This window comes from Abramis brama, assembly GCF_963993115.1.
Source record: "Abramis brama genome assembly, chromosome: 12".
NCBI classification, from domain to species: Eukaryota; Metazoa; Chordata; class Actinopteri; order Cypriniformes; family Leuciscidae; genus Abramis; species Abramis brama.
The window spans coordinates 40,200,361-40,226,248 of NC_139974.1; the positions used below are offsets into that span (position 1 = coordinate 40,200,361).

General features: G+C 37.6%; 2 protein-coding genes and 1 long non-coding RNA gene across 6 annotated transcripts in view; 1 reads left to right on the forward strand and 2 right to left on the reverse strand.

Annotated features, from left to right (window-relative positions):
- The window catches only part of LOC311093300 (uncharacterized protein), a 31,011-nt gene extending 6,747 nt beyond the window's left edge, over positions 1-24,264 (reverse strand). The window contains exons 1-12 of one of the 4 annotated variants that reach the window (XM_084130588.1): positions 24,204-24,264; positions 23,965-24,022; positions 21,975-22,036; positions 21,179-21,458; positions 14,842-14,978; positions 14,731-14,757; positions 10,224-10,503; positions 8,913-9,049; positions 8,802-8,828; positions 7,411-7,690; positions 7,101-7,237; positions 6,728-7,014 (exon numbers count right to left, since the gene is read on the reverse strand). In XM_084130588.1, the coding sequence (XP_083986714.1) occupies positions 7,010-7,014; positions 7,101-7,237; positions 7,411-7,690; positions 8,802-8,828; positions 8,913-9,049; positions 10,224-10,503; positions 14,731-14,757; positions 14,842-14,978; positions 21,179-21,458; positions 21,975-22,035 (1,371 nt within the window). In that variant the 5' untranslated portion in view covers position 22,036; positions 23,965-24,022; positions 24,204-24,264 and the 3' untranslated portion in view covers positions 6,728-7,009. Of the gene's footprint in view, positions 1-6,727; positions 7,015-7,100; positions 7,238-7,410; positions 7,691-8,801; positions 8,829-8,912; positions 9,050-10,223; positions 10,504-14,730; positions 14,758-14,841; positions 14,979-21,178; positions 21,459-21,974; positions 22,037-22,556; positions 22,597-23,039; positions 23,365-23,825; positions 23,894-23,964; positions 24,023-24,203 lie in introns of those variants that run through there. The other 3 variants (XM_084130589.1, XM_084130587.1, XR_014608389.1) reach the window with 3 other exon arrangements.
- LOC311093326 overlaps positions 1-25,888 on the reverse strand; it is a 186,936-nt gene that overhangs the window by 47,264 nt on the left and 113,784 nt on the right. The window lies entirely within an intron of this gene.
- LOC311093314 (uncharacterized protein) lies at positions 15,424-20,605 on the forward strand. Its single transcript, XM_084130626.1, has 2 exons — positions 15,424-16,778; positions 17,802-20,605. Exon 1 carries the CDS (start codon positions 15,657-15,659, stop codon positions 16,542-16,544), a length of 888 nt encoding a protein of 295 aa, XP_083986752.1. The 5' UTR covers positions 15,424-15,656; the 3' UTR covers positions 16,545-16,778; positions 17,802-20,605.

Below are 25,888 nucleotides of genomic sequence, written 5' to 3' on the forward strand. Positions count from 1 at the left end.
AAAATAAGAACAAATGAACAAGTTAGCAATAATACCACAAATAAATACAATAAAATAAAGATACAAATTAAACAATCAAGTTCTTCAGGTCTTACAGTATTCAAGTACAAAATACTATAATGTGTAAATGAAATATAGATTAAACCTTATTAAAGCTAAAGTTATTAATTTAAGAGCAGATTTGATGTGGGGTTTTTTTTTTTCAGCTGCTATTTTAAGCGACGAAAATGTTCGTTGTTAGATAACTATAATAACACTGTTGTAATGTTTGATCAAATTGTCTTTCTTGGTATCATGGGCATAGAATACGCAGGGGAATTAAAATTAAAATTGGCCTTTTAATAAAAGGTGAAGTGAAGTGTGAGGGGATACTGTGGGTTTGCAGGGCTCCTCATCCACAAAGCCCAAAGAAAATGATGAGCCGCTCACCAAAAGGGCAAAGTCCATGAACTGCACCAGAGTGCAGTGAGGGGTATTGGCAGGCATGAGGGAGTGGGCGGCAGTGGCCCAGTGGTTCATGTAGGTTGTCTACAAACCGGAAGGTTGGTGGTTCAATCCCCGGTTTGTATAGACTTCAACGGAGAAAATTGAAGTCAATTAGAAGCACTCACTTCCTGATGGTTGCGCGAACACAGCCTCAAACTGAGCTTGATGACGTAGATGTGACGTGAGTAACCTGTCTGTCAGCTGTAAGCGTTCTAGTAGCTGTGCCAAGAGAAATCTGAATCATTCCCTTCCGAATCTTGCAGAGACGGGGAGCGTGAATAGGATCTGTCCATGAGCTAAGAGCAGTATTCTGATTAATTATTTTGTCATTTTGCCTCCACATCCCCCCATCTCAGCGCAACAGACTTTAGTCAACAATACTCGTGTTTCTGAGAGAGTTTGTGGAAGTAAACTCGCTGAGGTTTTGGATTTACACGGATTATCTTACATTATTCTATCATTATTGTGTCACTATTCCTCAGGTTCCGTCCACGGTTCGGGCGGTGTCCCCGGACCGGGTTCTGGCTCTCAGACAGCGGACACAGATGCTCTGGGACGCCTACTTCTCCTCCGTGGATAAGATTGTGCTCACCAACCAGCACAGGATGCCATACATCATTAGCACATACTAAGTTCCCTGCCCTTAGGTTAATTGGCGAATGAGTTGTCAAGTAGGCACAGAAGTATGGCCTAACTGCGCCCCCTGCTGGCCAACAGGCGCCAGTGATCATTTGAAAAACTAAATGAGTGTGGTTTTGATTTTATGTGATTGTTATATTGGTAACATTATACAATAAGGTTTGTTAGTTAACATTAATAATGTTATAACACTAACAATGAACTAAATTAATAACTTTTTTACAACAAAAATGAACCATTACTGAACTTACTTAAGCTGGACTGTGACGTTATTTTCTTCTAGAAACAAATTTTGTTGAATTATTTTCCTGTCATCTCTGTAAAGCTGTTTTAACACCAAAACACTATAACAATAATGAACTGTATGTATACAGGATTTATAAATATTTGTTAATGTTAATTTCAACATTTACTAATACTTCTACATTATATTAAAGATACAGTATGTAGTTTTGGTCGCCGCTAGGGGTCGTTAGCCTCTTACAATAACAAAGGCGTACGGTGATGACGCCAAATTCCTGCGGAATTATGGATCTTGTCAAGCAGAAGGATCTAATAATGTTTATGGATAAGTGAATACATTGATGTTTTTATCATGACTGTGGTGTGAAGCAGGGCGAGATTGCTAATCAGAGGCAGATATCAGCGCCACACGCGAGTCCCGCGGATATAAAGGAATAAGGACATTTCATTCTACCGAACACAAGTGCTGAATAATACTCACACAGGTCAGTGTATTAGACGAATGAAGCTCGTGAGGGAACAGTGCTGTTTCACTTGCTCTACACTATCACACTAAACTGCATTTGAGTGTGTTGAAGTTATGTTATTCTATGTGTTAGTTTGTTGGCTATATGAGACTAGCAGTAAACTATATCAACATTAGAATAACATACTGATCATATTCTAACATTTCATCATGTTGAACTATATAACATTGATTAGTTTTATGTACATTTGCTCACCTGTCTAATAAAGTACATACAAGAGCTGCGTCTCTGTGAAGTCGTGACTCGTGAAGCTGTCGAGTCGATGTTAGCTGCGGACGCTAGCTCTCGGCATCTCGAAAACGCCACGCTGATATTGATCCTCGTTTTAGTTCTCCTTTTTCCCCAAAGTCTGCTTGCCATGATCCATAATGTTTGAACGAAACAACAACAGCGTGAGCTCGACGTTACGCACTACACTCATTACGCGCAGTTGTCCATGTCTGTCGTCATGGTTACTATGGCAGCACTTGAGCGGAAATCAGGGATAACGCGGATATTACGTCAGTGACAGCCGACAAGTGAACAGTTTTCCGGGACGGCCAATTATTTAAAATGGGAATTTCTCTGAAATTAAAAATCTTTGGGAACTTTTGGGATATTGTAAGTACACAACTGCAGGAAATATATCACACTGTTCAAGTGATTTTTGGATATTTTATTACAAAATTGTTACATATTGTAGCTTTAACTAACATTAACAAAGATTAACAAATACAGTAACAAATGTATTGCTGGTTAGTTCATGCTACTTAATACATTAACTAATGAACCTTATTGTAAAGTGTTACCAAGATGACAAATAATAGTAATAATAAAATAGAAAAATATACAAAATGTCATAGATGGATGATTCACAGGCAGAAAGTGTCTATTGAAATAAAAATAATTAAGGTGTCTATTAAAATAAAAGGAAAACTGTTTTTTTTTTTTTAAGGAAACAGATAAAAAAAGAGAACCTACAGTCCCATTTGCCTTGATCTACATCTTGGTATACTCTCCTATCATATTACTTTAGATCCTAAATGTGATGTATTTTTAACATCTTATTTTCTGTCTCCTTTAAAGGGCACTAAGATGGCGCCGTGGGCGAACCCAGAGCACTTCACCCAGAGGCAGGAGTGTGTCAACACCTTCGCAAGCTGGTTTGGTTACATGCCTCTAATGCACTCTCAGTTTCGCCTGGACCCAGTGCTCTTTAAGGACCACGTGTCTGTCCTGCGCAAGAGGTACAAAGACCTGGAGCGCGTCTGAGCCGAGCTGAACGCAGTGGAGACGGGTCACCGAATGACACTGACTCATCTCTACCCCTACGCTACTGGCTGCTAGCTTGTGATGGCCAGTCGGTGGACAAGAGAGGGGGCTTTGCCTCTTATGACCAGTTCTCAACATATGACTGACAGCTTGATGGTTGCGAAAACATCACAGATCTGTCAATCATTCCAGCTGCTGTTTCATTGGAAGAGTTTGTAGCGTTAAGGTGCTGTGGACTAACACACGGCAGCGAGTCGCCAAACAACTGAAGTGGTAATTACATGACCAATAAAATAATTCCGAAATGCAAACTGTGTGTGGATGAATTTGTTAACAGTATCTTTTATTTACATGTTTAAAAAAAAAAAAAAAAAGTACTATCCAAAATGGGTCGTTAACAAATAACATGGGCATTTCTCTTTTCAACATCAAGAAATTAGGTAAAAAGTAAACATTTTCAGACAGTTTAAAGTTGAATTAGGTTATTAGAATAAATAATTGAGTTGCTGGTTTGAATCTGATATCTGACTAAATAAACATCTACTTACCGATTTGAAAACTGGAATTACTTTCACTGGTGTCCATCTCTAAAATGAAGCTTTGTTCACTTGTTAAATGTAAATCAGTGTAATTACTGACTGGCTGTTCATATGGCATAGCATATTCATTTAGAGAGTGACAATTAAAAAGCTTCTACTACCCTTCAAAGTTTAGAGTCAGAAAGATTATTAATTTGTCTTCTGCTCACCAAGGTTGCATTTATTTGATAAAAAAACTGTAAAAACAGTAATATTGTGAAAATAAATTGTCATTTAAAATGGCTGTTTTCTATGTGAATATATAGTAAAATGTAATTTATTCCTGTGATCAAAGTTGAATTTTCAGCATCATTACTCCAGTCTTCAGTGTCACATGATCCTTCAGAAATCAGTATAATATGATGATCTGATGGTCAAGAAACATTTCTGATTATTATCAATGCTGAAAACAGTTGAACAGTGGAAACCACAATATTTTTTTTTCAGTATTCTGTTCAAAATAAGAGCACTTATTTGAAATAGAAATCTTTTGTAACATTATTAATGTCTTTACTGTGACTTTTTCATCAATTGAACTCATACTTACCAACCCCAAACCTTTGAACGGTATTGCAAGAGTGTGAAACACCATCACTGAAAAGACATAGTATTAGCCCTATTATTTAGGACTGCAAACATCATCATCTTCATTTTGCGTTCTCCGGTCTATGGGTATAGCCGACCCACTCTACAAATGTGTCTATATGAGGTGCGTCTGAATTTTCCTTCAACACTTAAAGGCAAATAAGAATTGACTTACCACAACGGCTGAAGAAAGAGCAGATCAAACCGCTTGCTGTTGCAAGTCCCAATATTTAGCTGAAAAGGCAATCTGGAGATCACGTCGGGGTCACCACTTTGTAAGGACCACCCATTGGCCCAATGACGGAATCCAACGGTGTGTGCGAAGGTATGATGCGTGTATGTCTTTTCAGCGCTCCAGTGAAGTTCACTTAATTTATTAGAATATAGTTTCAATATTAAAGCTGCCGTCGGCAACACTTTTTTGATCATATTTCCTGAAACCGAAACTATGCTCCGACAGAACAACATAAATAAGATGGTTTTAGAAAAAAATCTGCACTTCTACCTCCACCTGGAGCCTGTTATTTGTTTGGCAAAAATCCACCGCTCCCGGTTCTCCTGGTCCAATCAGTGCAGGGCTGTGTGATATCCAATCACAGGTCGTGCACACCACAGACCCCACACCCCCCTCGCGCATGTACTTACAATATCACATGCACACGCCTGAAGTTCGCCGTTGGATTGTACAAAGCGTGACGGCAGAGAGAAAATCTACTAACAATTCCTCGGATAAAAACCAGAGCTAGGAGGTCCAAAACAACCAAGGTAAAGAAAACACATGTAGAAAAGAAGATCGATGCTGAAGAGACGGGCGCGTTCACAGAAAATATGATGACGAGCTGCGGAGCACACAAACTCGATGGGAGGGTGCTCGTGGTAGTTGGGGAGGCGCATGATATTGTAAACATTCAAAATTGTGGCTAAGTTATCTCTGTGCTGTGATGCGATCGGAAACCAGACTAGTATCCATTCAAGCTTAAGAATTTGTTCAGCTGATTGAAGACAACTTTTTCAATGATCTTGCCTATGAAAGGAAGATTTGAGATCGGCCTATAGTTGCTTAATATGGTCTTATCCAGATTGCTCTTTTTCAGGAGGGGCTTGACAACTGCAGTTTTCAGGGAGTTTGGAAAACTCCCAGAGATAAGTGAGGCATTTACCACTTCTAGGAGATCTGCTTCTAAGCTGTTTAACACACTTTTGAAAAAGATGTGGGAAGTGTGTCAAGGGCGCAGGTTGATGTTTTAAGGGGCTGTAAGTTTCTTCCAAAATTTTGCCATCAATTTCTTTGAAGTCAGACATAGTAACTACTTTCTCAGGTGGTTTGATAATCTGTCTAACCCCAGGGCAACTCATGGATGTGCTGATCACCTTTCTGATATTATTGATTTTCTCAGAGAAGAAAGAAGCAAACTCACAGCACTTGTTGTCCGAGAGCATTTCACTGGGAATCTGGCTTGGAGGGTTTGTCAGTCTCTCTACAGTAGCAAAAAGAGTGCGTGTGTTGTTTAAATTACTGTTTATAATATTTGAGAAGAAAGTCTGTCTAGCTTTGCCTAGTTCCATATTGAAAGCATGGATGCTGTCTTTGTAGATGTTATAATGGATTACAAGTTTTGTCTTCTGCCACATGCGCTCTGCTTTTCTGCTTTTCTGCTTTTCTGCATTGTCTTTTCATATTTTGCACTGCTGTTGAGTTTCTCCAAGGTGCTTTTTTGTCTGCCACTCTTCTTCCTGACTTTAACAGGAGCAGTATCATCAATTACAGTTTTAACTTTTGAGTTAAAGGAATCAAGGAGAAAATCAACAGAGTCTGCAGATATGCTTGGTGTTAAGGATATAGCCTTCATAAATAGTGGTGTTAAGACTGGCCTTCAACCAGTGCAATTGGTGTGTGACATGGGCTCTCTTCGGCTCGATAAAGACCACTCTAGTTTTAGCATTCTGGATCAGTTGAAGAGGCTTGACAGTGCAAGCTGGAAGACCAGCCTCAAACTGATATCTTTCTCCAGGTAATTTAGAGAGATTTCTGAGATTTCTGGGTTCGTTTTTTTGTTTTTTTGTTTTGTTATTTTGGCAAAACTCTCCACTGAAGCAATTTCCCCTATTTTTATTAATATTATTGTTGATATTGATATTTCTGGTTTTGTTATTGTTCCTTTTTTCCCTCTTTATAGCAGAAAATTAAAATGTAATATTGGTTGAATTGGTGGTTGTGTTGTTGATTCTGGGACAGAAGGTTGGAAATCCTCATTCTCTCCATGGTTTTCTTTTTCTTTCTCTTTTTTTGTAAAATGTAATACTTTACTTTGTTACCAGCTCCTCAACCCTAGATGGGTAGCTGTGTAACACTATACCTCCTCCTCATTGTAAATATCCAAATGAGCATTTTTTTATCCAGAAACATACAATACAACATGCAATGCTGTAGTAATTTATTGATGTAGAAAGCAAAGATAAACAAAGATAAGTAAATACACAAACCCCTGGATCAAACTGGGGTTAAGAATCAGGTGCATTTAAAACCATTTCAAGCCTTTACTGAATGTGCACTGAAACTTATTTATCTTAAGGATAAGATCTGCATAGTTCAAATGAAAACAATGAAAAAAGTGCAATATTAGTATTGCTCAGAAAACCGTAGTTTGGTATTTTGCTTGTAGGATCAGTGGACTGTGGCGTAACATCATCTCAATCCACTTAATCTGGCAATTAAATCAGGGGAAAAATCATTAATGCAAAATACACAAAGTATAAATAGTACAAATGTCTCTCTACTTTTATTGCTCACCTGCAAACACCTCGACTTCACACAGAGTGAGATATTCATTGCGCCCAGGTATAATAATGTTGACATATCGCCCCTTAATAGGCTTAAACTCAAATGTTTTTGTCTCTCCAGCTGGGATGGACACAACAGTCGCAGCCCTGTGAAGACACAGAGTAACAGAGAAATTAGACGGGTGTATCAAAACAGCATGAAGCATATTAAATATACTTCAGTCAAAGGTAAGTTTTTATATTAAAAGGATTTATTCAAAGTAATCATATCTTATTTAAGATTTTTTTTGTGTAAGTATTAAGAGAGAGACAATACTTACAGCTCATTATTGTTGCCATTATTTCCCAGGCTGTTGCCGATACGGATCTGAGCTCCATTTATCCTCTCTGGAACAGCATCTCCACGATTAGTGATGCTAACCCTGGTTACCTTGTATTCTTCCCCCAAGTCAACTCTCCACCAGGGGTCCCTGTCCCCATTAGTATGAGTGCATGACACATGAAACCAATTTGAATCCCTGTTGCCATCGACAGCCTTTTGAGCTACTCCTGCATCCCATGTGGAAGACTGGACAGCTGTGGCTCCAAGAGCAAGATTCCCTGTATAACATAAAATAATAAACAACTTTTTTTTTAGCGCAATTTTCCACCGGACAAAATTGCGCTTGTTAACTCATGATTTCTGTTCTGTGCGCACCAATCTTGCACTTCTATCTACTCCTCAACCAGACCACCTAGAGACTTCGGGTTTTCGGCATTATGTTAAGGAAGGTCTAATCTCGGGAACGCACAAAAAAAATCCAGGAAAAGATTTACTATCTCTTAGTGTTGTGATTCCATGAGGTGAGAAAATTGCGCTAAAACACTCACCGAGTTTTTATTACTTGTTTTACTTTAATGTGCTAAAGTATAAAAACAATAAGATCGGCAAAATAAAGCTAAACTATGTAATCCAAATGATTATTACACGGCTCTCTGGAATACTTGATTCTGATTGGTCAGTCGTGACATTCCGAGGTCTGATATTCCCAGATAATGACTGTCATCAACAGCAACACTGGATAACACACAGCTCATCCGGGTTTCTGGAGCCGCATCACACTGTGGACCCGCTCTCTCTCGTTTCATACAAACACAACTGGTGCCAGTTGAGTCTCTGTTATAGTTGCTGATTGTGTTCAAATGTTAAGATTGCATTGAAGTATTTTTAGTATTAAGACTGAAGTGTTCATCTTGTTGCCAGAATAATTGTTTTGTTTTACACTGTAATGGATTCTAAGATAATAAACAGGTAGGAATTTAAAATGGTTTCATCACAAATCAATATGTCCATGTAATTATTTATTTGGTGTACATGAGTGTACATTATCCCTTAATTGTTTGTCTTGTTTGAACTTGTTTGTTTGGTTTGCTAGGAATATTTTTCTTCACGGAAGCTTTGCATTTATTATAAAATGTGCTAATATAATATTTCAATTATATAATATTTTGTGTCCAAAATTATTTATTTGTGGTTAGTAGTCATGTAATAGACGGGGTCCTGATCAACCTTTCAGGGTTTACTTTGCGATAAAAACTGTGATGATGTACATTATCCCTTATTGGTTATCAAATATTCAGTAAGAATATTATATGTAAGAATACATTAAGTAAGAATATTATGTTATATTATGTGTTACTGACAACATTCAAAGTAATGAAGAACACTCACTTGTACTCCAGCAATGCGTGTCCTTCTCTGTTAATGAAATAATAACAGTTATACACACATTAATAAGAACATAAACAAATTATATCACAGAGTCTTCTTTCTGTCTTTTACCTGCAAACACCTGGACTTCACACAGAGTGAGATATTCATAGCTCCCAGGTATAACAATGTTGACATATCGCCCCTTAATAGACTTAAAATCAAATGTTTTTGTGACTCCAGCTGGGATAGACTCAACAGTTGCAGCCCTGTGAAGACACACAGAGAAATAGAGATGGGCGAATCAAAACTGCATGAAACATGTTAAATATTAGGGCTGCACAATTAATCGCACTGAAGCCGCACACGATTTGGCAAAGGCTGCGATTATTTTATGCCCAGTTTGTCAGTGCAGCGGCTGATCAGTAGTAAACACCTGAAGGCGTCTCTCACACACACACGACATATATCACTCTGAACACCTGAGGGCGTCTCACACACACGACATATATCACTCTGAACACCACAGGGTGTCTCACACACCTGACATATATCACTCTGAACACCAGAGGGCGTCTCACACACACAGCATATATCACTCTGAACACCAGAGGGCGTCTCACACACACAACATATATCACTCTGAACACCAGAGGGCGTCTCTCACACACACACAGCATATATCACTCTGAACACCAGAGGGCGTCTCACACACATATCACACACAACATATATCACTCTGAACACCTGAGGGCGTCTCACACACACGACATATATCACTCTGAAAACCTGAGGGTGTCTCACACACACACACACACACACACACGACAAATATGCCCTACCGCAGAAGTATGATAACACACATCATTCCCTATCAGACATCATCACTGTATCTGAATAAACAGAAGATTGAAACGCTTTGATTGATTAAACATGACTAATAAACACACGACTGCCTTATTCTGTGTAAGAAGCACATCATCTCACAGAAGGAGGAGCTCAGCTGTCGTTATGAAGTGAGTTTATGTAGCGAGTAAAAGCGTGTTATTAAATATAGTTTTTTTGTTGGTCAAGAGGTTCATAAATGCTTCTCATGTTTGGAAAGATGTTTGACGTGTGTTGTTTTTTCAAATGCCCGTTATAAGTGACTCAAACTCGCAGAGCTTTCAGATGGAGCAGAGTTTACAGAACCGTTCATCACTGACAAGCTGCACATTAAAAAAATAATAATAATAATTGCAGCCTTTCCATTTTTAAAATCGCGATAAGCCAACTCGATTTAAGTGCGATTACATGGAAATTGCGATTAATCGTCCAGCCCTATTAAATATACTTCTGTCAAAAGCAAGTTTTTATATTAAAAGGATTTATTCAAAGTAATATTATCTTATTTAATAATTTTCTAACTATTTGTGTAAGTATTAAGAGAGAGACAATACTTACAGCTCATTATTGTTGCCATTATTTCTCAGGCTGTTGCCGATACGGATCTGAGCTCCATTGATCCTCTCTGGAACAGCATCTCCACGATTAAGGATGTTAACCCTGGACACATCATAGACTACCCCCAAGTCAACTCTCCACCAGGGGTCTCTGTCCGCACTAGTATGAGTGCATGCAGCATGATACCAATTTGAATCCATGTTGCCATCGACAGCCCTTTTAGCTTCTCCTCCATAGATTGTGGAAGACTGGACAACTGTGGCTCCAAGAGCAAGATTCCCTGTTCAACATAAAATAATTAACAACTTTTTTTTTACTTTAATGTGCTAAAGTATAATACCAATAAGATCGGCAAAATAAAGCTAAACTATGTAATCCAAATGATTATTACACGGCTCTCTGGAATACTTGATTCTGATTGGTCAGTCGCCACATTCTGAGGTCTGATATTTCCAGATAATGACCGTCATCAACAGCAACACTGGATAACACACAGCTCATCCGGGTTTCTGGAGCCGCATCACACTGTGGACCCGCTCTCTCTCGTTTCATACAAACACAACTGGTGCCAGTTGAGTCTTTGTTATAGTTGCTGATTGTGTTTAAATGTTAAGAAGTATTTTTAGTATTAAGACTGAAGTGTTCATCTTGTTGCCAGAATAATTGTGTGTTTTTTACACTGTAGTGGATTCTAAGATAATAAACAGGTAGGAATTTAAAATGGTTTCATCACAAATCAATATGTCGATGTAATTATTTATTTGGTGTTCATGAGTGTACATTATCCCTTAATTGTTTATCTTGTTGAGGACTTCCTGCTCAGCTACTGTTCAGACGCTCCTGCTTACTGCTCCGCGCTTTGCTCTATCGCTTTTATATTTTTTATTTTATCTCCTTTTATCACCAAATTTTAACTTCGGCACAGTGCTCAAACGACAAAGCTTGGAATACTACAAAAAAGCTGAATTCTTTCTATCCGACCAGCCTCCCACTGAAAGCTTACATTCCAGGGAAGGGAAACACAACTGCCTACATTCAAAAGGATAAGAGAGAAAATGCCTCTTCTGGTTCAAGAATCTACTTGCTGCACTAACTGCCACAGACTTTTACAAAGGATTGCCGTTCTTGAAACAAAGTTACTTGCGGGACCACCAAACCAGACGGAGCACACAACAGAGCTTCATCATGGACACCCTCAGCATATAGCCGGTGAGTCCCATGAATCTAGTGCTCCTCGACAGGCCATACTGAGTGTAGAGAAGCAAGCCGATCGACTTACTAATCGATGGCACAAACAGGGAGCGAGACCCAAAGGCACTCGAGACTTTAGATTGTCACGAGCATCACTTATTGCCGCAGTAGCATCCTCTACCCCAGATACAGCTCTGACAAGGATTGCAAACACTGGTCTCCTACCACCACCTATACATCTTGAGAACAGATTTGAAGTACTAATGAATGTAAATGAGGAATCCCCAAACGTGATGAATGTGATCGAACACAGACTGAATGGGCCAGTAGCTAACACTGATGCTAACTGGCGCTCAAGGTCGAGCAGACAGCGGCACTCAGCTCAGAGCGCAGCCGAGCCCAGGACTCTGATAGTGGGGGACTCCATAATCAGAAACATTAGCGGCAAGGATACAACTACGTGCTGCCTTCCACAAGCAACAACTTCTGATGTAAACAGGGAACTTCAGAACATTCTGATGAAGCATAAGACTGCAAATCGACTCATCATTCATGTGGGGAAGAATGATATTCATGAAGAGCAGTCAGAACTCCTAAAGAAGGATTTCAATGAACTTTTTTAAACACTTAAAAGACTGAAAGTTCAAACATTCATCAGTGGACCACTCCCAGCAAGAGGAACAAACAGGTTTTCACGGTTTCATCGGGATGGCCATCACCCAAACAAACTTGCTTCAAGAGTGCTAAACATTAACTTCTCCCTCCATCACCCTTCAGTAGTGTGTGCCAATCCACTCAACCTGAATGGCGCACACTCACCTGGACACAGTATGAATGACCACAGGACTTCACTTCAGCACCTGAATGGACATGCAGTTGACATATCACACAAGGACAATGATAGCACCACGCAGCCACAACAATCTCTGCTCACGGACACAATCTCAGCTGAGCCCTGCCCACAGAGCTCATCACAGACAGACTGTGACATATTAGAACTGCTCCAAGATCCAGCACCCAAGGACGACTTACTGGAAAACAGCCAGGGAAGCCAGGACAACATATTACAGCCTCCACCCCTCTCACCAGACACGTTATCCCTCTCTCCAGCATCTCCACTTCTGTGCTTCTCAGAGAAAATGGAAGAACTGGTGTATGCTGGAACCAAACTATCCCACTCTTTTGCTTCAAGCCCCCAGATATCAACCAGAAAACAGCAGGCCCCACAACCACCAAAGCCTGCGGGCCCAGCTCGCCCTCCCCCTCCTGTGAGAGCTCTTCGCTCTCTGCCACAACGCCAGGGCCCACACCCTCCTCCATCGGCTCGAGGTCAACCAAAAACAACTGATACCAGCTCTCAGTGATGCATGTCGGGTCCCCGTTATGATAACAGTAACTTTCTGAAATGTTTACAGAACAAGCGGGAACCCAGTGTTCCTGTATCTTTCTCTATTTCTGTTATATTACATGCTAGAAAGTCTAAGGCCTTCAAAAGCCGTACAGCAAACCCATCTAATCTGGTGCCTATTACACGGCAAACTAACATTGCTTTGGGGACAAAAAGGAAGACTGTTAAGTTAGCACTTTTAAATATCCGCTCACTTAAAGGGGGGGTGAAATGCTATTTCATGCATACTGAGTTTTTTACACTGTTAAAGAGTTGGATTCCCATGCTAAACATGGACAAAGTTTCAAAAATTAAATTGTACGTTTGAAGGAGTATTTCTGTGCCAAAAATTGTCCTTCCGGTTTGTCACAAGTTTCGGAAAGTTTTTTTCGAGTATGGGTCTGTGTCTGGGGCGGAATTTCCTTATATGGGTCCTAAGGGAACTTCTCCGCGGGCGCGCGCGCACTCGTAGACCAGACAGAGAGAGAAGAGATCGAAAGCAGTACGTTACCTCATCAAAGCGCTCTGCTTGGCTTTAGGGAGGTCAATGTCACCAAAGAAGTGTGTTTTTGGTTGCCAGGGCAAGACAACCCTGCACAGATTCCTAAAGCCAGCGCTAAGGGACCAGTGGATGGAGTTTGTTTTTTCAGAGACTGTTTGTTTTTGTGCAAGACTGTTTGTTCCCTGCATTTCGACAATGATTGTTTTATAAACAAAGCCCAGATCGACGGATTTGCAGATCGTCTAATGCTTAAGGATCGAGCAGTCACAATGATAAAGGTTCGCGGACGCAGGCGGTGAGTAAAACTGCTTCAAATGTCTCTGTGTGTTGTTAGCTCGGTTAGCACAGTTTTAGCACACGGCCCGCCTCCAGACACTCGTTTTTTTTCCGGAAAGACTCGGTACAGCCTATCTTTCTTTTATAAATATAATAAAACTAAAGACTTTTTGGAGATATGAAGGATGCAATACTACTCTATAGGTACTCAAGATTAACAGGAGATTGAGTGAAAATTAGCATTTCTCCCCCCCTTTAAAAATAAATCACTTCTAGTCAACGACTTAACCACATACAACCTGGATTTTATGTTTCTAAATGAAACTTGGCCAGAAGACAGCTGCAGTGCAACAATCCTCAATGAAGCAGCCCCCCCTAAGTTTACTTTTATGAGTGTCTGCAGAGCTGTTAGGAGAGGTGGGGGTCTAGCTGCTCTTTTTAAAGATATCTGTCAATGTAAGCAAATATCATTTGGGAATTATCCGTCTTTCGAATATCTGGGTATTGTGTTAAAAGTATTTACATGCCTCCAAAATACTCTCCAGCCTTTGCTGAGGATTTTACAGAACTGTTATCAACAATTATCTCAGAGTTTGACTGTTTTGCCATTGCTGGAGATTTTAACATTCACATAGACAATGCAGTTTCCCGTGCTTTATTTTGTTTTTATTTTCTATGCAAAGCACTTCAAATTGCCATAGCCTTTTTAATAACTGTTTTAATTTTTCTTGCTCTCATTTTGTGATTATTTTGTAAAGCACTTTGAATTGCCATAGTGTATGAAATGTGCTATACAAATAAACTTGCCTTGCCTTGCCTTGCCTTGTTTGAACTTGTTTGTTTGGTTTGCTAGGAATATTTTTCTTCATGGAAACTTTGCATTTATTATAAAATGTGCTAATATAATATTTCAGTTCAAATTAATATTTTGTGTCCAAAATTATTTATTTGTGGTTAGTAGTCATGTAATAGACGGGGTCCTGATCAACCTTTCAGGGTTTACTTTGCGATAAAAACTTTGATGATGTACAATATCCCTTATTGGTTATCAAATGTTCAGTAAGAATATTATATGTAAGAATACATTAAGTAAGAATATTATGTTATATTATGTGTTACTGACAACATTCAAAGTAATGAAGAACACTCACTTGGAACACATGTTGGTGTGTACTTTTCTGTTAATGAAATAATAACAGTTATACACACATTAATAAGAACATAAACAAATTATATCACAGAGTCTTCTTTCTGTCTTTTACCTCCAAACACCTCAACTTCACACAGAGTGAGATATTCACTGCGCCCAGGTATAACAATGTTGACATATCGCCCCTTAATAGGCTTAAAATCAAATGTTTTTGTGACTCCAGCTGGGATGGACACAACAGTTGCAGCCCTGTGAAGACACACAGAGAAATAGAGAGGGGCGAATCAAAACTGCATGAAACATGTTAAATATTAGGGCTGCACAATTAATCGCACTGAAGCCGCACACTATTTGGCAAAAGCTGCGATTATTTTATGCCCAGTTTGTCAGTGCAGCAGCTGATCAGTAGTAAACACCTGAAGGCGTCTCTCACACACACACGACATATATCACTCTGAACACCAAAGGGTGTCTCACACACCTGACATATATCACTCTGAACACCAGAGGGCGTCTCACACACACAACATATATCACTCTGAACGCCAGAGGGCGTCTCACACACACAGCATATATCACTCTGAACACCAGAGGGCGTCTCACACACACAACATATCACTCTGAACACCTGAGGGCGTCTCACACACACAACATATATCACTCTGAACGCCAGAGGGCGTCTCACACACACAGCATATATCACTCTGAACACCAGAGGGGGGGCGCGGCAAGATGGCGGCCATGGTGGATGTTATTTTTTAGCTGCGAAAGCCTTGGGGTGTTTTTTTTCCCAAATAGTCGTGAAGGGAGAAATACATTAACACAATTTTATAGCTATGCTGCATGTATTTTACGTTGGATTATTATAGACGATAGATTTTGGAATCGTTCCCCCTCAGTTGTTGGATATCGATATCCCCTCACGAAATGAAGCCGAGTACTGTCAACAGCTCTGGTGGTGCCATTAAACAAAAAGAGAAGACTGCTTCTAAAGCATCGATATCGGTGGAGACAAAGAAAAGTCAAGAAGCAGGGATAAGCAGTGACATTGAGATGGCAGATCACTTGTACTCCGTCGAGAAAGATATTCAGCATATGCCAGATGAGTTTGACATGCCAGAAAAACCTTGCTCCAAAAAAAAGAAAGACAAACCGTCGCTTCTTGAGATGCAAGAGAATATTGTAACTCTCTTATCCAAGAAAATTAATGAGAGTTCGGGGCACCTGGAGAATCTGATTCGGGAAAATACGCTCAGCATCGGAACTTTGAAAAAGTCAATTGACTTCGCGCTGAATGAAGTTAAAGACTTGAAAGACGAAATGAAAGTGGTGAAAGAATTCACTAAATCGCACGAGCAGAAAGTTGCTGAGCTTGAACGAAAAGTTAATGAAGCAGAAAGATATCGGAGAAGATGGAATTTGAGGCTCCACGGTGTTCCCGAGAAAGAGATTGAAAATCTCAAGCATCAGGTGATTGGAATTTGCGGCTCAGTTGCTCCAGAGTTAAAGGAGAGATGCCAGGTTGATGTGGACATTGTTCATAGACTGGGTCGGAAAGAACAAGGAAGAAGTACAAGAGCATCGATAATTCAGTTCACGAACAGGTCTACTCGGGATCTACTCTGGAAAAGAGCGAAGAACTGTGAATTCCTTCAAGCACGGCGGTTACGGTTTACAGAAGACTTGACGGCGTTGGATGTGGAGAGACGAATGCTCCTGTGGCCCCTGGTAAAAGATGCCAGAGAGAAAGGTCGCAAAGCATATTTTGTGGGGAGTAGAGCCTTTGATGATGGCGTTGAAATTTTCCCCAAATAAAGGTTTGGTTCTGATGGTCTCTAACCTAATAATTCAATTGAGGATTTGTGAAGTGAATGAGAATGGTCGAGGGGGAGTGAAAAAAAAAAAAAAAAAAAAAAAAATTAATGTAAAATACAAAATAATTTCCCAGGTTAAATTATAAACAAATAAGGAATTTGCACCCTTTGAGTTACATATACCTTAGCTCTTAAGAGTTTTTCTTTCTTTCTTCTGTAATTGTGTTCATTAAAAGTTCAGGGCTGCGTTCTCCGAAACTACCTTAACGCTACGTCGTTCTTAAGTTGTACCTTAAGAAGTACCTTATCGTTAATATGTGGTTTCCGAAACCTTCTTAGTTAAGTATACCTTCTGTAAGTCATACGTTCGTAAGGTTGGTCTGGAGCGCTCTTAGCTATACCTTATCGCTGCTGACGGTTCATACCGCTAGTGGCCACCACTACGCAAAAAGCTTTTTTACATCGCAGTTTAATTACACATAGAAAATTTTATATGAATATTTAATATAAAATCTGATTTAGTATTAAAATTACATTTTTACTTCACTTTAAAATTTTACACATAAAATAGGCTACTTAAGTTGTTATAGCCTACACCCAGTGTATGGAAGTGTTTTCATTAATAAAGTTTCCATACACTAATGGTTGTTAGCTTTTTTAATTACTATCCTAAGGCACATCAGCTGGCGAACCATTTGACAGAAAAGGCTTAGGAGTCTATATAAAGAAAGATGAGTTTACACAAACTTTATAGCTATGGCAGCGAGACAGCGAGTACTTATTTTTAAATCAAAGACGGCGCCGTCCGCGGAGCCAGTTAGTGTGTCAACTACATGGCTGGTGGATAATCAGCATACGTTGTGGAGAACATTAACACACTTATGGCCGTGAGGGTTTGGGATTGCACACTTGCTAAATTATAAACACATATTTCTGCATGTACATATTTCAATGAGCCACGATAAATGCAGTAAAATTTCTAAAACGCTTCTTTATAAAGAACATTGTTTTCTCAATACTTTACCTATACCGCTGTGAAGGAAAGAGCGCACAATCGATCATCGAGGCATCGATATCAACCTATTCAGCACCTCCACCATGGACAGCGCCTGCTAAGGTCGAACTTAAGAAGGTTTACCTTAAGCAACATCCTAAGGTATAGTTCGGAGAACACACGTAGGAAATGTATACCTGTAGTTAAGGTGTACCTTTTGAGTCTTCGTAGCGCGCTAAGAGACAACGTTATCGTAGAACGCAGCCCATGTCGTTATCTTTTTGTTCTTTTAATGTTAGGGGTATTCGAGATTTAACTAAACGAAAGGCTGTTTTTTTTGTATTGCAAGAGATTTAGTGTAGATTTTTATTTTTTACAAGAAACTCATGCTTGTTCTTCAGATGTGAATTTTTGGAAGTCTCAGTGGGGCAGCGAAATACAGGTATGGCATTCTTTTGGAAGTAATCACTCAGCAGGAGTTGCAATTTTAAAAGGTTCATTTAAAGGTAAAATTGTTAATAGCAAAGTCCACAATGGAGGTAGATGGATAATCCTAACAGTATCCATTGATGGTAAAATGTTTTTATTAGGTACTGTATATGCCTCAAATATTAAAAAATATAATGTTGATTTGTTCTCTGATATTGAAAATGAGATTAACAAAATAAGGAAATGATTTCATGATATTGAAATTATTCTAGGTGGGGACTTCAATATTGTCCCAGATGTTAAGATGGATAGAATTCCTATTCCACTTAAATCACCTACAAGTGATTCAGAGCTATCAATATTTTGTGAAAATGTAGGGGTAATTGATATAAATGGAGATATAAATACCCACATTTGAAAGAATACACATGGAGTAATAGGGATAAATCTAAACAGTCAAGAATCGATTTTTGGTTAATTTCTAGTTCATTAGAACAAAATACAAACAGGGTATCTATTGAACCATCAATATTGTCTGATCACAAAATGATTTATCTTCTCATTAAAATGAATAAAGAAACATCATATAAAAGCTCTAAGACTTATTGGAAGTTTAATAATATATTATTAGAAATTGATAGTTTTTGACATGAAATTAAGAAAATAATACAAACATATTGGAATAAAGCTAAGCAAACAAATTTATACTGTAAAAATTGGGAGCTCATGAAGTTTCAGATTAGAATTTGTGCAATTGATAAAGGCAAAGAAGTTGCAAAGTCTAATAGATTAAAGGAAGAGGAAATTATTAGAGCTATTTGTAACATTACTAATAATGACAGTGATGGGAATTCTAATTTGTTAATGAATTTCCAGGCTGAGTTAGATAAATTATATATAATCAAGGCAAAAGGATCATTTATTAGATCACGAAGACGTTGGTTGGAGGAAGGGGAAACTAATTCCAGATACTTTTATAATTTGGAGAAAAGGAATGGAGAATATACATCTATTAGAAAGCTTAATATTCATGGCCATGAAACACAGGACCCTATTATTATTTCAAAATATGTATCCGATTTTTATGGTAAATTATATTCCAGCAATGCATATTCTGTAGACAAAATAGATGATTTTTTAAAGCCCCTTAAACAAAATATAGCTTGTATTGAAGAAGATTTTAAAGCTCTTTGTGATAAGGAAGTATCCATTTTAGAGATAAGAACAGCTATAAAAAAACTTAAATTAAACAAGTCCCCCGGTAATGATGGCTTAACTGCTGAATTTTTTAAAACATTTCAAGACGATCTAGTTGAATTTCTGTTAATGGTCTTTAAAGAATCTATTGATCAGGAGGCTTTGCCACCCTCCATGACACAAGGTCTAATATCTTTAATTCCAAAGCCTGATAAAGACCTATTGTCACTAGATAACTGGCGACCTATTACACTAATTAATAATGATAGTAAAATTATTGCTTTCATATTCGCAGAAAGGTTAAAGTTAGGATTAGAATTTATTCTTGATGAGGGGCAGTCAGGTTTTATAAAAGGTAGACATATTTGTAATAATATTACACTTGTATTAGATCTTATAGATTATAATGAAATTATTAATGAAAATAGTTTTATTCTGTTTGTCGATTTTTACAAGGCCTTCGATACAATTGACCATGACTTTATTTTTAAAGCTCTTAAATTTTTTGGTTTTGGGGACAAATTTCAAAAAGTAATTAGAACCCTATATAATAAAATTAATAGCTCTATAAAATTGGCATATGGAACTTCTCATAGATTCAAAATTAAAAGGGGTATTCGACAGGGCTGCCCTATTAGTCCATTGCTTTTTTTTGTTGGTTACACAAATTATGGCCATTCAAAGACAGTTTTCGTGGTATCAAAATAGAAGACACATAAATTAAATGCACACAATTAGCTGATGACACTACTCTTTTCTTAAGAGATTATACTGAAGTTGGAAAAGCAATAAAGTGTTTGCAGTCATTTTCATCTGTATCTGGTCTTTCCCTAAATATTTATAAATGTGAGCTGATGGCTCTAGGTTCATGTGATTTTACCACAATATGCAATATTCCCGTGAAAGAAGTTGTCAAAAATTTTGGTATTAAGATATCAAAAAATAAGGAAGTCAGAAATGAGTTAAACTTTACTCCTATCATTCAATCATTTGAAAAGAAACTGAATTCTTGGCTGATGAGAGATATCTCTTTAACTGGTCGTGTGTTATTGGTTAAAGCTGAAGGTTTGTCCAGGTTGGTTTATAATGCTCAAGTGTTAGAGGTACCCCCCTCATTAATTAAAATAATAGACACTAAACTCTTTAAATTTATTTGGAAGAACAAATCACATTATATTAAAAAAGAAAATATTTGTAGATCAAAAGTTGAAGGAGGATTGAATGCTTTGGATTTTAAGACCTCTAATATGATATTTAAAATAAAATGATTTAAAATATAAGCAAAGTATATGGTATACAGTACCTAATTATATCTTTCAAAAAGTAGGTGGTATAGAATTTATACTAAAATGTGATTATGTTGTTAACAAAATACCCGTTAAACTTGCAAGTTTCCATAAACAAGCATTACTTTCATGGACTCTTATGTATAGTCATAATTTCCCCCCCCATAAATGTACCATCTGTAATAACAGATGTATAAGGGTTAGAAACAAATCTATTTTTTTTGAAAATTGGTTTAAAAGTCGAGTTCACGCGCATAGGTTTAGTACATATGATCACGCGCGTGAACTCGACAATCGATTACTATAGACTTCGACCGAAAACAGGATGTAATACAGGTATTTGCGCTGGCTTAAATAACATCATTTTTATTCATATCTTTCACATCTACTGCAGTCAGATTCACCCGCGTTCACTCCGAAGGAATCACTCACATTGGCTGTGCACTTGTAATGACACATCAAGGATGTTAAGAGGCTAAAAGCAGGTTTAAATATTGCCCCATTGAAGTCAACAGGGTGCACATTTTAAAAAGAGAATAACACTGTGTAGGCAACACCGATTTTTGTCGTTGTTCTCTGTATTGACAGCACTCCAAATGTACAAAAAAATGAGCTCAATGTTAAAATTGACCGGAGTTCTCCTTTAAAAGGATTTATTCAAAGTAATATTATCTTATTTAATAATTTTCTAACTATTTGTGTAAGTATTAAGAGAGAGACAATACTTACAGCTCATTATTGTTGCCATTATTTTCCAGGCTGTTGCCGATACGGATCTGAGCTCCATTTATCCTCTCTGGAACAGCATCTCCACGATTAGTGATGCTAACCCTGGTTACCTCATAGACTTCCCCCAAGTCAACTCTCCACCAGGGGTCCCTGTCCCCATTAGTGTGAGTGCATGACACATGAAACCAATTTGAATCCCTGTTGCCATCGACAGCCTTTTGAGCTACTCCTGCATCCCATGTGGAAGACTGGACAGCTGTGGCTCCAAGAGCAAGATTCCCTGTTCAACATAAAATAATTAACAATAGCTTTTCTTTTCTTTCTATTTCATGGAAGATTTGCATTTATTACAAGTGAGGTAATAAAATATTTAAACAATATTTTGTGTCATGTAGTCATGTAGTCATGGGTTATTTTGAGATAACTGTCTTAATGATGTACATTATCCCTTATTGGTGTCCAAATGTTCAGTAAGAATATTACATAGGCCTGTGTGTTACTGACAACATTCAAATTAATGAAGAATACTAATTTGAAACACAAGGGCACGATGGTGTGTCCACTACTGTTAGTAAAATAATAACAGTTATACAGACATTATTAGATACAAAAACAAATTCTGTCACAAGTAAAGAGTCTTCATAAATAAATAAATCATAGATGTTCAATTACCATATTTCAGCCTAGAATGTTCTTAAATTAATCTGATTAATATGTAATGATAGTATACACAACGATTACCTTTTTTGATGATTTTTAAATCCAGGCCTTTTTACTTGTATTATTCTAAACATACCTTTGGAATCAGCGACGCACAGTCCAGTAAGTGTTAGAAACAAAACCACACGTATGGCCATCCTGTTATAAGACAAAACACATCTCATATCAGCATATGAAGGAATCATTTTCAATTTCTCATCCTCATTTAAACAAAGAACATATATTTTTATTTTAATGATAAAATGGCCAACAAAACAAAGCCAAGCTAGCTGCAAAATATAATTAGCCTATACCTTACACACCATACTAATATTTGTTAGCTATACTGCAAATATTCTTTATTCTAAATAATTATAATTAACTATAATTAATATAAGGAAAGATATATTATCTGCTGTTTTTTGTATCTACTGTTCCTCTTCTGATTGTTTGTTTGTTTGTTTTTCTAAGGTGGTGTAATATAATTATCCCACTTTCAGATTCCTTAGATTAGTTTTGTTTTGAGAAACCAAAGTATTGTAATGAAATCTACTAGCAGACATAAAAACAATTTAAATGTTAAGTGTTATCACACTGACTTGAATTGTCCAAACAAAAGTTTAGTTTTATTAGTAAAACCTCCATTGGATGCTATAAAGTGCATAAACATTCAACTCACCTGAATTTCATCAATGTATCAACCTCAAAGAAGATCTGCTCTTAAAATATAATATTATATATTAAATTGAATGAATAATATTTTTATAAACAATTGCTATTTATTGTTTGTCCAATATAGCCTATTATTCATATGATGAATATTATGACCACTCATAATTCAATTTCAGAATTATATCACACAAATTCAACAAAAAGAGACAGGCTATATCAAATAAAACTTATTAAGAATATTACTGTTGTTTATTTCAACAATTTAACAATAACATAATTATTAAAAGAATCATGAAGATGGAAATGATCCTGCGTCACATTCCTGCTCGATCACTACTAGCCTCAAACGCTACTCCAGCTCTATCTTTAGGTTTTGTCTTCAAAATTAGATGATTTTCACTTGTCTGTCAGCATGCATGGCCAAACGACACTGTTATATATCTCAGATGCGCAGATCAAAACATGCGATGCAGCCAAAAACTTTTGTTACCTGTAGATAGTGATGAGCGATGTCGAATCACTGCTTCTTGAAGCTTCCAAACCTACGAATCTTTGGTTTGGAATCAGTGGTTCAGAGCATTTATAAAACTGCCAAAGTCATGTGATTTCAGTAAACTTGGCTTCTTTACTGTTCCAAAATGTCAGTTTCTCAACCAAACAGGCCTATGCAAAGCTGGGTCTTGCGACCTTGGTAGTTTGGACTTGCCAAGTTCGACTCAGGAGAACGAACTCCCGAGGACTGACTGAAGTCCGGTAATTCTACAAATGGAACTGAGGAGTTCTTGATAGAGTCACTCAACTCACTCTACTCCGGTTATCTCTTTATGTATATTTTAAACAACAATAAAACGAAATGTGTTACAAAACACCACTCTGCCTAATCACAGCTAGATTAAAAACATTACATTAATGTACATTAAGTTTCATTAGGTGGCAATTGCTCAGTCTAATGAATCAATTATACATCATTAATTTGACAATTGAATAAATTTGTAAATTATTCCAACATCTGCTATAAATAGTACAAATGACTACTTATACTTATTTAAGTCAGTGTGTAAATATAGTAGTCTAGAAGCATCTTGTTGCCAATACAATACAAGAACATTCAAGAAGAATCAGTTATATTGACATATTTTGCCCATATTTAAAGGGCAAAATATGGCTAAACAATATTTATTTCTTATTGTTCTAAATAACACTGAACATTTAATACTTTCCGGTTTCCAAAACTCTAAAATTATCTTATGTCTGCTTGTAGATTTTATTACAATACCTCGGTTCCTCGAAACAAAACTTATCCAAGTATCCACAACAACATTCAATCATCCACGTACAGCAAACAGAGAGACAGACAGACAGACAGACAGACAGAAAGACAGACAGACAGACAGACGGACAGACCTTCAACTCACCTGGAATTCGTCAATGTATCAACCTCACAGAAGACCTTCACGATTCAGCCGGTATCTGCTTTTTTTGTAAAAAATTATACATTTTTATATTAACAACAAAAAACAATATTAATATTTGTTTATAAACAATTGCTATATTTTTTTTATTCAATATATTAATATATGAGTTATATTATGCCCTGTCAAAACATTTCAACAAAAAAAAGTGCTATTAAACTGATATAAATATTAATACGAACCAGCAGTCTGAAGATGGTCTAGTTGAATAAAATTGTGCTCAGAAATGATGCTCTATTTATTGTTGAATTAAGGCCCTCCCAACCAAATAAGTCTTATCTGATATCTGTAAAATAAACATCAACTGGATCCATTACTGTCAGGGTTATGTTTGTTTTTGATCTGTTTCCCTGTTCTGGGGTGTGTTTTCCATACGTCGCTAACTCAGTTAGCTGAATTTGATTGTTGGCGATATGGCATGATCTTGGTTTGTTTGGTCTTTGACTCATCCCGGACTTGCTGTCATAGCAACATGTGCGTAAGCTTAAACCTGCTCGCGAGCAGCTTATTTCATGTCAACAAGATTAGATTGCGGCTTTATAAGTGTAAGAACTGATTTTCCTGTTAAAACAAAACTCACCCTGCAATAACGCCATAAAATGCACCCTGGACAGCAGATAACAAAGACAGAGCACAGAACCTTGTCCTGCCCAAACTTATCTCATTGTCCCCTTGTTCAACTCATCCCCCCTCTCCCTCCTCAAGGAATGTCTTTTTAACACATATGGTGTATCTTGTGAATATGTTGTTTTTCCTTTTCATGTTTGGTGTCATTTTAAAGGGCACAGTGCGATTGGTAAAATGGTCTTAATTTCACTGCAGTCATTGGTTTAATGAAAAAGATTGAGAACTTGAGAATCCTGTTTCTCCTCTCTGGCTGATATCTCTTTACGATATCTCCTGAAACCAGGTGCTACCCCCCTGGGTTACATGGATTGGCCCAAACAACTCTAAACAACATTTGCTTAACCCTCTTCTGTTCTGATCTGGTATTTAAGGTGAGGGAACAGAGCAACCTTTGGGACTTTTTACCAGCCCCCATAGTAATGTTTCAGTGCTTTCTGGTTGGGAAGCCCTGACGCATTACTGTGTCTTTGTCAGGAAAACATTACTTACTTTTAGAGTCATCTTTGAGTAAATGATGTCATGTATTTTTTGAATTGGCTTTTAATAATTTACTTCTGTAATGTAGCGACAATGGCATCTGCTTTTCAAATTAGCGGATCATGTGATAAAAAGAAACACATCGTCTTTGTCCTTGCTGGTTAATAATTGCCCCACAAGGACCAATTTGCCAGCACCGACCTTCTCCCCAACTTTACAACCTCGTGACATTCCACACAAACACACACACACATTACACACACACACACACACGTGGGCTTTCAACCAGAAACCCACCACGAGATGCAACTGAGGCACATTGCCATATATGGACTTCCACATAGTAAAATTTCATTTTACCATTCATTACAAATTTATAATAGAGGTGTGGTTTGCTAGAGTAAAATCTTTAATTCCGAAGATTCATTGAAAGAAAATCACTCCATAGTGTCTTGTAACTCGAACCTGGTCATAAACTTTTATGACCTCAAGACGGCATCTCATCCAGTTCCTCTTGTAAAGCCAACATTCCAACACCTTAACATACATGAAACTCTTCAGAGAAAACTCCCTAAGATGTTTGATATGTATTCCTATGTTTCTCAAAGTGTCGTCGTTTGCCATAACGGAAACACTGACAATTTTATTGTGTGTTTAATCAAGCTTTATTTGTGTGTAATGAGGCATATGAACATAATGTTATGTGTGTCCAATATCTACCTGTAATTCTTGGTATCTGTCTGACCGTCCTGTTTTAATTCAA

What these genes read in the sequence shown, in the direction of transcription:
- LOC311093314 (XM_084130626.1), top strand. Translation starts at nt 15,657, where the DNA reads ATGAAGCCGAGTACTGTCAACAGCTCTGGTGGTGCCATTAAACAAAAA.